Genomic DNA, 11,945 nt, shown 5'->3' on the forward strand with positions numbered 1-11,945 from the left:
AGGGGTCAAGCATAAAGCTCCTAATTTATGAGTTTTAAAAGGCTGAGAATTAAGATAAAACTACTGCATTTAGCCAAGAGGGAGTTCCTGATGCCACAGGCTCCCCAGTCAACGGGTTTAACGTCTGTGGAAAGCAGAGGTGTGATTGTAGATGCCCTTTAGGGGCTTCTTCCAGTGAGGACTCCAGTGTCCAGATTAAATCCTATTCCAAAGATTCTTGGATCATTTTACTTTGGCTTTTTAGGAACAAACAACAAAAACAAATTCAGAGCTAAATCTGGGCGTGCAGGGAGCAAGCACTCACTGCGGGCAAGGCCTTGAGCTAGGCCTCCACGTGTCAGGCTCACGTTATTTCACACCAGGGGAGGTAAACCCTGTTATCCTCATCTTTTTCAGGTAAAGAGGGGAAATTTAATTTCTTTATTTAACAACCATTTATTGAACACTCACTTTGCCCCAAACACTGTCAAACTCTAGAAATATTAATGTAAGAAGATAGGGTCCTTATCTTTTTTTTTTTTTTTTTTTTTTGCGGTACGCGGGCCTCTCACTGTTGTGGCCTCTCCCGTTGCGGAACACAGGCTCCGGACGCGCAGGCTCAGGGGCCATGGCTCACGGGCCCAGCCGCTCCGCGGCATGTGGGATCTTCCCGGACCGGGGCACGAACCCGTGTCCCCTGCATCGGCAGGCGAACTCTCAACCACTGCACCACCAGGGAAGCCCAGGGTCCTTATCTTTAATATATTTATTAGACTTCTGAAATGCAGCAGACATGAAATAAACACCATTATAAAGGGCAGGATATCAGTACATACAGGAGTCCTGCTGGGAGAGGGATGCACACACACACACACAGATAAGCATAGTGATCTCTTTATTTCATGGATATAAAATCTAGATAGAACCCAAGTCCCCTGATTAGCATCACAGCAACTGACTCAAGATGCTCAGTTGTCACAAGCTGACTCACTATCATCAAGCGTGACTATTTCCCTTCTAGATTCCTAGGTAGGACTCATTAACCTGAACATATAACTCCCTGAAAAGGCTCTAAAGCTGACAGATGCTTTAAATGCAGTGCTATATTAATTATATATAGTCATTCATTTAATGACTGGATTCATTTAATCCAGCTCACTGTGACATTAGTCACTTGATGGAGGGCAGCGGTGAGGAGGTTAACTAACAAATTTTTTCATTTTATGCGTCTCTGAAATTTCCCTCTGCTATTGGCGACTCTCTGTGCCCACCCACTGAAGTCATGCCAGTTTATTCCTTTACAACATGTCTGATTCAGCTCTTCTTCTCTATTCCTACTACCTACATTACTACCCTACTTACAGAGTATTGCCGTGGGTTTCCCAGTGGGTCTCCCTCCCATCCCTCCTTTTCCATCCTTACTTCCCTGGTTAATCTGTCTTGCAAAGAACTGCCAAGTTAGCCTTTCTTTTCAGCTTATTAAAATAACTTTAGTGTATTTTTTTTCATTGTGAAAAAGTAATACCTGATCATTATAGAGAGAACAAACTTTAACGGCCCTTTGGCCATGTCACGCTCCAGCTCAAGGGAAGGCCTCTGGCTCAGCACTGCTTACCAGGTCACCAAATCCAGAATACTGACTTCCTGTAGCTGCTATAACAACCACCACGAAGTTGGTGGCTTAAAACAACAGAAATGTACTCTCTCTGCTCTGGAGGCCAGAAAGCTGGCAGGGCTGCTGCACCCCCTCCAGAGGCCCTAGGGGAGAAGCCATCCTTTGCCTCTTCTGGCTGCTGGCAGCTGTGAGCATTCCTTCCTTTGTGGCCACGTCGATCCAACCTCTGCCTCTGTGGTCACACTGCCTCCACAACTGTCTGTCAAATCCCCCTCTGCCTCACTCTTAGGGGGACACTTGCCATTGGATTTAGGGTTCACCCAGAGAACCCAGGATAAATTCCTCCTCTCAAATACTTAACTAAATCACATTTTTGGCCATATAATATTCACTCTTTTACCATATAAGGGGACTGGTTCCATTAGCACATGGATGTATCTTTTTAGAGGCCACCATTCAGCCCACTACATCTAGGCTCCTGCTCACCGAGCCAATTTTCTCTTTCATTTTTCCCAACAAGTCATGCCTGTGTCCTTGGGGAGCTCACTCCACGCCCTGCACTCCTACCTATACTCACCATTTCTCTAAATGCTCCCTCTCCAACCCCGCCCCTGCCGCCGGATCCAAACCTGCAAATATTATGCTCCCTTTGGTTAGGGCCAGCCCTGGCCCTCTTTCTGTGAAGCTCTTGCTGACAATCACCTTCTGTCCACACATTTTTCGTCTCCGAATCTCTGGAACATATAGTCACCATCATGCTGAATTTACACGGTATACTGGTTATTTTTAGTGGTCTCACAGATTTAAGTTCTATCTCCTCCAAGTGATGTGCGCACCGCAGGCACAGAACCTGTGTTTTCTATTCCAATCCCCACTGTATCTGGCCCAGAGCCAGGCATTTAAAAGGCATTTATTAAAAGACTGATAATTGGATGAATAAATGCAAAGAAAAATTAGCAATATTTTGCAATTTAATTTAAATTGGTATTACTATGACCACCACTACCACCAGCTTATAGAAGTTGATAAAAAAAAAGAAAACCAAACCTCTCTCATAAGGGATATAAAATCTCAAAAACCAATCAATAACTTTTATTATTTTACCACGCTTTTAGCATTTATTTACATCCTAATGCTCTTAATTCTTTTTTTAAAAAAATATATTTATTTATTTATGGCTGTGTTAGGTCTTCATTGCTGGGCGCGGGCTTTCTCTAGTCGCAGTGAGTGGGGGCTACTCTTCGTTGCGGTGCGTGGGCTTCTCATTGAGGTGGCTTCTCTTGTTGAGGAGCACGGGCTCTAGGCACGCGGGCTTCAGCAGTTGTGGCACATAGGCTCAGCAGTTGTGGCTCGTGGGCTCTAGAGTGCAGGCTCAGTAGTTGTGGCGCACGGGCTTAGTTGCTCTGTGGCATGTGGGATCTTCCCGGACCAGGGCTCGAACCCACGTCCCCTGCATTGGCAGGCGGATTCTTAACCACTGCGCCACCAGGGAGGTCCCCTAATGCTCTGATTCTTAAGGCGACCCATAAAAGTTTCAAGTTGTTAAGTCTAAGAGAATTACTGCATTTACACGAAGTGGCAGCATCAGCCCCAGCTAAGAAGGAAAATAGCAGGAAAGCTTGTTTCACTTTTGTTTTGAAAACATAAAGTGAAACGTTATCTGCCATCGATTAAAGAAAAATAAGATAGATATGAATGCGGCCAGCCACTGCTCTTTACCACTTTAAAGAAAAAAGCAAGCAGCTATACTTTCATTTGTGTCAAGGCTCCCATAACTTCCTTCACAGCTGTTGGTTAGGCTTCTTCTCTTTTCTTATTTACCAGATCCTCAGGAAGAGAGAAAGTCTAATCACATCTTCCTGCTGCTAACCCTTCTGCCAGTTTTTCTCATCAACAGAGGAGTAACAAGATAAAGCAGGCATTTCTGACTGTTAACTCCTGCCTCTCCTCTCCCGACCCCTAATCCTCCCCTTCCCCAGCTATTACTGTTTGAAGTTAAATATAATACATGTATTTTAGCAATGCCCCAAACTGTTACAAACTGACTCAGTAAGAGTGGCCTACAGGCATATCTCATTTTATCATGCTTCACTTTACTGCTTTCTTTTACAAACTTAAGGTTTATGGCAATCCTGTATTGTTGGATGATGGCTAGCATTTTTTGGCAGTAGAGTATTATTTAAGTAGGGTATGTACTTTTTTTTTTAGACATAATGCTATTGTATACTTAATCGACTACAGTATAATGTAGACATAACTTTTATATGTACTAGGAAACCAAAAAATTCATGTGACTTTGCTTTATTACATATTCACTTTACTGCAGTAGTCTGGAAATGAACCCACAGTATCACTGAGAGGTCGGCCTGTATACTTAACTGTCTTTGCTTCTTTACCACCCACTCTTCCCCAACCGCTACATTTTGGCTTCTGCCCCACCACTCTGTTGAAACTTCTCATGCTAGGTTCATAAACAATCTCCTGTTTTTGAAGTCCAATGGATACTTTTTCACTAGTTACTTTACATGGAATAACAACCTTTTTTTTCTGGTTCTCCTGTATCACTAACCTCTCCTTTTCAGTTTATTTTGCTGAGTCATATTCCTTGGCCTCTTCTGATCATTTTAAAGTTTTCCAGGGTTCTGTCTCTTTAGCTCTCTCTTCTGTCCACCGTCTTCATCCTTCAAGGATTTTATGCACGCTGCATCAACCACAACCTACCTTGTAATGGTCTCTAGCATGGTCTTCAGCTCAGGCCTTTCTTCTGAGCAATCTAACCAAGCTGGTGAGGAGTCACAGAGGACCAGCATTTATTTTGAATCCATTATGTACTAAGTTTTTTTTTAACACATATATAACATTTAATTCTCACACTAACTCAATAAGGCTTTATTAACACATCCAATTATAGGTAAAGAAATACAGTTCTGAAAAGATGAAAATAATTGGCCAACATAAACCATAGCAATATTTTCTTAGGTAAGTCTCCCAAGGCAAAAGAAATAAAAGCAAAAATAAACAAATGGCACCTAATCAAACTTTAAAGCTTTTGCACAGCAAAGGAAACCATCAACAAAAAAGACAACCTACAGAATGGGAGAAAATATTTGCAAACAATGCGAATGACAAGGGGTTAATATCCAAAATATTAAGCAGCTCATATAAGTCAATACCGAAAAAACAAAAACCCAAACAACAAATGGGCAGAAGACCTAAATAGACATTTCTCCAAAGAAGACATACAGATGGCCAACAAGCACATGAAAAGATGTTCAACATCGCTTATTATTAGAGAAATGCAAATCAAAACCACAATGAGGTATCACTCCACATCTGTCAGAATGGCTATCATCAAAAAGTCTACAAATAATAAATACTGGAGAGGGTGTGGAGAAAAGGAAATCCTCCTACACTGTTGGTGGGAATGTAAATTGATACAGCCACTATGGAGAACAGTATGGAGGTTCCTTAAAAAAACAAAAATAGAACTACCATATGATCCCGCAACCCCCCTCCTGGGTATATATCTGGAAAAGAGGAAAACTCTAATTCAAAAAGATATATGCACCCAGTGTTCACAGCAGCACTATGGCAGTCCACAGCCAAGACATGGAAACAACCCACGTGCCCACTAACAGATTACTGGCTTAAGAAGATGCGGTGTATATATATACATACAATGGGATATTACTCAGCCATAAAAAAGAATGAAATATTGCCATTTGCAGCAACATGGATGGACCTAAAGAATATTATACTTAGTGAAGTAAGTCAGACCAAGACAAATATTATATGATATCACTTAATGTGGAATCAAAAAATAATACAAGTGAACCTATATACAAAACAGAAACAGACTCACAGACATAGAAAACAAATTTATGATTACCAAATGGAAAAGGGAGGGGGGTAGGGATAAATTAGGATTATGGGATTATCAGATACATGCTACTATACACAAAATAGATAAGCAGCAGGGATTTACTGTAGAGCACAGGGAACCGTATTCAATACCTTGTAATAACCTATAATGTAAAAGAATCCAAAAAAAAATATATATATATATAACTAAATCACTTTGCTGTATACCTGAAACTAATACAGTACTGTAAATCAACTATACTTCAATAAAAAAATAATAATCCGTCCAAAATCATAATAGCTTTAAGTGGCGGAAATTAGATTTGAACTCTGGTTATATGCCAAAATCTATGTTCCTTCCTGATTGGACCATCTGCCTCTACTCTTGTTCCAGTTCCTACATCTTTACCCTAATCCAGTCTCCATATAGCCATGAACATTTTTTTTGAAAACACAAATCTGATATTATCACCTTTGCTTTTAAAATCCTTTAATAGCTCCTCAATAACTATGGTGCCTTGGTTTTCAAACAAAATTCAAATTCCCAGGCCCTGTTCCCCAAAATCTGATTCAGTCTTCTTATTTCACACTTTGAAAATACTGGCCCAAATTTCTGAGCTTAATTGCCAAGCAAATCATGATCTGGCCCCTGATTATCTGTCCATCCTTATCTCTGCCCACACCTCTACTTGTGCCTTATGCTCTAGCTCAGGGATCAGTAAACTCCAGCCCAACTGGCAAGCCAAAGCCAGCCTGTTGCCTGTTTGCGGAAATAAAGTTTTATCAGAACACAGCCATATCCATTCATTACATTCTGCCTACAGTTGCTTTCACGCTGCAGTGGTAGAGTTAATTGCGACAGATCGATCACATGGCCCACAAATATTTACTATCTGCCCCTTTAAAGAAAATTCCCCAATTCCTGCTCTAGCTTGTAGCAAAATACTTATTTCCCAGTGCAGTATGCTTTAGTATAGGACATTCCCTCTTTCCCATTTTCTGAGGGAATCCTATTCTTCTTTACAGATTCATTCCTACTGTGTGAACCCATGTCTGACATACCCAGTCAGGCATCCATTCTTAGTGCCCCCAAAGCACTTTGCCACGACCGCCCTCATTTCTTACCTCACCACGTTGTAATTATTTTTCTGTATGTCTGTCTAGCCCACTGAAACATAAGCTCCTGAGAATAATTATAAACTCTTACCTGTCTTTGTATCTCTAGCACAATGCCTCGTATTACATACATATTAGGTGTCTAACAAATGTTTGACGATGAATGAATAAATGAACAAACTTTTAGGAAAACCTTAAAGAGCAAAACATTCCGAATACGGTTATTTAAACTTAGATTTCAACTGATATCTGTAGAGGTACCCTAGTTAAAATGTACCCGTAGCCTGCGCAGGTAAGGAAGGCAGATTTAAAACATGAATATCTACTGTCTAGTTTGGTAAACAAGCTGGCTCTTCTGTCTTGCTATCATGGAAAGCATGGATAGAGCAGGAGGACAGAAAAGGAAGAAAGTCTCTGGGCTCCGTGGCACTGCCCAAGGAAGGTAGTTCCAGCTATAGCAAAGGATGGCTAAGGGGCCGACAGGAGGGACTTCAGGGGCCAAAGGACAGCTCTGGGAATGTCAAAGAGATTTCTGGCCAGGTTAAAATTTTTGTGAGAACCAGCAGTACTCAGAACAACTGAATGGAACAAATGACCGAAGGGGTAAGGAAGGTATAAGGAACCTCATTTTCAAAGAACCATGTGGAGCACAGGTGGAAAGGAAGTATGGAGGAGAAGGGCAGCCCATCTTAGCGTCCTGTGGCCAGTGGCTGACACGCGCTCTCACCAGTCCCTCAGCTGGAACTTGGTGCCCTAAACTGTCAGGCTGGGCAATACAGAATGGTGGTCTTTTACCAGCTTAGTCTGCGGCAGGAACACAGCTGGTCCAGGATATCTCAAGTTACTCATTCATTCATTTGATAAACATGAAAGTCAAATAGAAAATAAGAAACCCTCTGTCTATGATCAAAGCCTCTGAAAATAACAGATTTCAGTTTTCTTTGTAATTGAATGCAGCACGTTAGGGAGAAGAGGCTTTCATAAAAACAAGCGCTTTTTCTTAGTGGTGAACAAGCAGGTAGACTCAGGACACTACCTTTCTCATACAATCTGACAGTTAAGGGCACAGTTTTAAGGTCGTTTCACGCCCCATCCCGTTGTCCCTGTCCCACTGTGGGGCATAGTTAGGAGCAGAGGGTAGCATGGGGGAAACACAGCTGCAAATGCCATGCAACAGCACGCACTTAAAAATTACTAAAATGAGCATCTCAGGTGCCTACTGCACTGTGTTAAAGACCGAGGAAGTCCCTGACAGGTAATATGATAAGGATAGTATTTTCTGAGTGCCTATCATGTGTTAGACTCTGTATTCCATGCTTCACGTGCATTATCTCTAATCCTCAACAAAGCTTGGGAAGAAGGTATTGACCATCTAACAGATAGAATGGAAGCTCAAAAAGGTTAAATAACTTAGCCAAGATTTTTGCCTTCCCAACTAGCCTAAGTAGAAATCTATTCAATCAGAATTTGAGATCTGCTACTTAGCACTTCCCCAAGCCCAGTCTGTCTCTTGCTTTATTTTTCCCCTTAGCTGTAGTCTGTATACTCTGGCTGGCTGGCTCAATAGAGCAAACTGATTAATAAAGCCCAGGTACATCTAGGGCAGTCTCCTTAATGCCACTCTGTTCCAATTCAGTTCAATCACTATTAACCAGTACTCTATGATGTAACATAACAGGCACACTGCTACCTACCTGGAAGGCAAAGCTGCACTCCCATTCAAAACTGTCCTGCCCTGACTCCAGGAACCTAGACGGCAGAAGGTGGAAAGCTCTTGGCAAACTCATTCACCACCACTGATGAAAACAACTCAGAATACAGAATCTTTATGAAGGGATTCATCACATCATCATCATGTTTCCTGACCTGCTCATTCAAATACTGCCTCTCTGTAACTGCTGCACCTGCCCACTTTGTCCTCTTCCTGTTGACCTGGCCTTGCTGTCAGCCAGTTTGTCATCTTTTATGCTCTCACCAGCACAACCACCATATACTACTTTCAAGCCTCAACTATCCCCTTATACAGGGGAAAATGGAACCTGAGACTCCATCACCCATACATAATGTGAGGGAAAAGCGTGTTTTGTGTGTGAGTATGTAGGTATCTACTAGGAGGAGAATACAATTTTGTGGGACTGTAACAACTAGAGCACAGGGAAAGGCAGGCCTAGGAGCCTTTTTAAAAGAATGTTTCATACCACCTGACTGCTGAAAGAGCAGTCCAGTCTTGCTGTACGTGGCATTTAAATATTACTCAACCACAGCTACGACATGTATTCAAAGTGAAAGTAGTGTATTCACAGAGGCACTATCCATCCAGAGACATCTGAAGTGGTTTTTCTTTTCCGTAATCATTAAAGATTGAAGAAACTGCTGGTTTTTAAATACCGTCACAATACAATGAATTAATAAAGAATGAGTACTGAATTCGTTTTGCTTGGCTATGAACCTTCTAAGAAGTTATGAAAAGCCTAGCCCCCAAAATTAACTTCACTCTTTAGGCAAAACCGTAACACTTTATACCTTCCACTAGAGCTTGCCTGTTTCTAGAAATAAGTCCTATGTTATTTTATAGGTAGATAAATAACTCAAAATCCTATGTATTTTTCTTGAATTTATTTGAGATTACTGAAGACTCTGAGAAAGTTATTACATGTTTCAAAGGTTCAAAAAAGAAACAACTGAAAATTATGTAGAATATACTGTGAGAGTCTCAAACCGAGGACATAAAAGAATATGTTGCTTTAGCATCCTTTCCCAGCCATATCCAGGAAAGATAGTGGATACAGTATTTGGACTTAATTTCAAAATTAACACTGAAAGATCAAGCTAGCAAAGGTTGTTATGGAAAATTCTCTTCTGATTTATCTGGAAAACTTTCAGAACTCCTCCTTTCTGTCTGGGAAATACCACTTCCTATTAGGAGGGGTTTGCTACTTCACAAGTAAGCTTCCTCTAGGTGAGTCCTGATTCCAGAGTACTGCCTTGGGCTTTCCCTGCTTGCATTTCTCTCGGAGCCTTCTGCAGGAACAGGAAGAGGAGATAAGGTAGAATAACAGAAGCAGCACAGAGAAGATGGAAATTTTTTCAATCTCTCTGAGGATGGGTGAAACAAAAACTTGATAGCAGCAAAACTTTACTGGTTAGGTGGAAGGGGAAAGGGTACCCAAATGAAGGAAAAAGCTATCACAAGCGGCATGCCAGAGAGTGTGGAAAGTAAGACCTCTGGAAAGCATAGGGAAGAGTGTCTATTTTGAAAACTGGCAAACTCTAGAGTCTGATTCCTTAAAAAAAAAAAAAAAGTCCAACTTCCTAAACACTCTAAAACATCGATAAGCTGATGATGAATAAACTGACCATCACCATCTTCATGACATATAACTAGACAACACTAACGCGGACAAAGGTTATACATAAACTATATGAATTAACCAATAACGAATACTGTCGGTCATTTATCATCATAGGGATAAGTGATCTGGATAGGGAAAGGGGGATGGGGATGGAATATTAAGATAGATTAACAAGAAGGAATTCATTCCTTTTCTTGGAGAAGGCTTTCTAGAGGAGGTTAGATTCCAGACTCTGGACGAATAGCAACAGGAGCTTAGCAGAACAGCTCAGAGGGGGAGTGAACCGATTATATGAATGGGGCATTGAGTAAGGGAGCCTGGGAGAAGAAAGGGGGACCGTCAAGGGGAACAGGGCCGGTTCAGGGTGCCCTAGTTAAGGTCTCCAACGTGGAGAAAGGCTGGGTGGGGGCAAAGGGAGGCAAAAAGAAAAAGCACAGTAGTTTCTTCACTTATCTCGGGAGGACTAGGGTTTACACTACCTGGAAAAGCTGACCAACAGGCTTGCCCTGGGTGTGATTTTCCAGAGGTGTGGGCCCTTGCTGGAAGAACGCAGCCCGCTGTTCCCTCAATTCCTGTCTGGGTAGCTGGGGTCATGGCTGGAGGCGCAGAGATGTCTAAGGCCGGTGTCTCTTGGGTGCTGCGTGCATTACGGGGCTGAGGCTCAGCGGCGGGACGGGCACTTAGCGACAAGCTGGCGGCGGCTGCAGCAGCTGCGCGTGCAAACTCCGGGACTTACCTTACTGTCATCCATCTCGGCAGACAGGCCAGCCCGGCCGGGCGCTCCCTCCCCCGGCCCTCCCCCGGCTCAGCCGGCCTGGCCCGGCCCGGCCCCAGCCCCGGGGGGAAGAACGGGATAAGGTTCTGACTGCCTCCTCCTCTCGCCTAACAGTTCGCTTCCCTGATGCCACAGTCACGGGGACGAGGGACCAGTTCAGGGATGGCAGAGCGGACCCTGGAGGCGGCGCAGAACGCCTCCCTTCCCCGCGGCTGCCTCCTCCCTCCCCCTCCATGACAGGCTCTGGCTGTGTTTACAGACGCCCTGGAGAGAGGCCCGGACCGGAGAGAGGGCGGCAGCGCGGCGCGCCGATTGGCCGCTTCGGCTGCCGTAGCACCGCGGCATTCTGGGGATTGTAGCTTTCGTTACCGCGGTCTCTGCGCGGCGAACCAAAAAGGAAACTACGATGTCCACAGAGCCTCAGAAAGACGTCCGTTTTCCTGCCGGCGAGCGCTACGCAGGAGGGGCCGAAACTACGTTTCCCACAATGTTTTGGTCCCTGGGTTCCAGCGGTCCAGGCGTAGGGAGGGGACCCTAGAAGCCCCGCAGAGGCGGACCTGAAGGAGGGCCCCTGGGAGCAGGCCCTCCTCATAGACACCGAGGAAACCCTATTTTAAAAATTCAACCCCCCCCCAAACAAAACAAAACAAACAAACAAAAAACCTAAGAATGCACAATGGTGCAGCTCCTTCTGGAAACCATTTGACAGTTCCGATATTAGACATCGAGTATGGCCAGCAATCCCACCGGAAATGACACCGTGTGTCCCCACGAAAACTTGTGCAGTAACGTTCTGTCCTAAAGGCGTTATTCTTAGTAGTCAAAAAGTGGAAACAACCCAAGTGTTCAACAGTGGATGAATGGCTGGCCAACTGTGGTATTTATATTGAAAGGAGTATTATTCCTCAATGAAAAGGTATGAGGTACTGATACATGCTGCAGTGTGGTTGCGCGAGGATGAGCCTTGAAAACACACACTGAAAGAAGCCAGACCCAGAAGGCCACATATCGCGGATTCCACTTATAATGAAATGTCCGGAATAGGTACATTTAAAGAAACAAAAAGCTGGTGAGTGGATGCAGGGGGGCTAGGGTTGGGGAACAGCAGGGAGGGAGGGGGGCCAGGAATGGGGAGTGGTTTTTAATAGGTACTGGGTTTCTTTTGAGGTGATGAAGCTGTTCTAAAATTGATTTAGGGATGGCTGCACAACTCTGAATATACTAAAACCCACTGAATTGTATACTT

General features: G+C 43.4%; 1 protein-coding gene across 2 annotated transcripts in view; it reads right to left on the minus strand.

Moving 5' to 3' along the window:
* The window catches only part of CREBL2 (cAMP responsive element binding protein like 2), a 32,413-nt gene extending 21,463 nt beyond the window's left edge, over nucleotides 1-10,950 (minus strand). The window contains exon 1 of one of the 2 annotated variants that reach the window (XM_032644347.1): nucleotides 10,661-10,940. In XM_032644347.1, the coding sequence (XP_032500238.1) occupies nucleotides 10,661-10,675 (15 nt within the window). In that variant the 5' untranslated portion in view covers nucleotides 10,676-10,940. Of the gene's footprint in view, nucleotides 1-10,660 lie in introns of both variants that reach the window. The other variant, XM_032644346.1, reaches the window with a different exon arrangement.
* Between the last annotated feature and the right edge of the window lie 995 nt (nucleotides 10,951-11,945).

The sequence above is a fragment of the Phocoena sinus genome, chromosome 10 (assembly GCF_008692025.1).
Source record: "Phocoena sinus isolate mPhoSin1 chromosome 10, mPhoSin1.pri, whole genome shotgun sequence".
NCBI lineage: Eukaryota > Metazoa > Chordata > Mammalia > Artiodactyla > Phocoenidae > Phocoena > Phocoena sinus.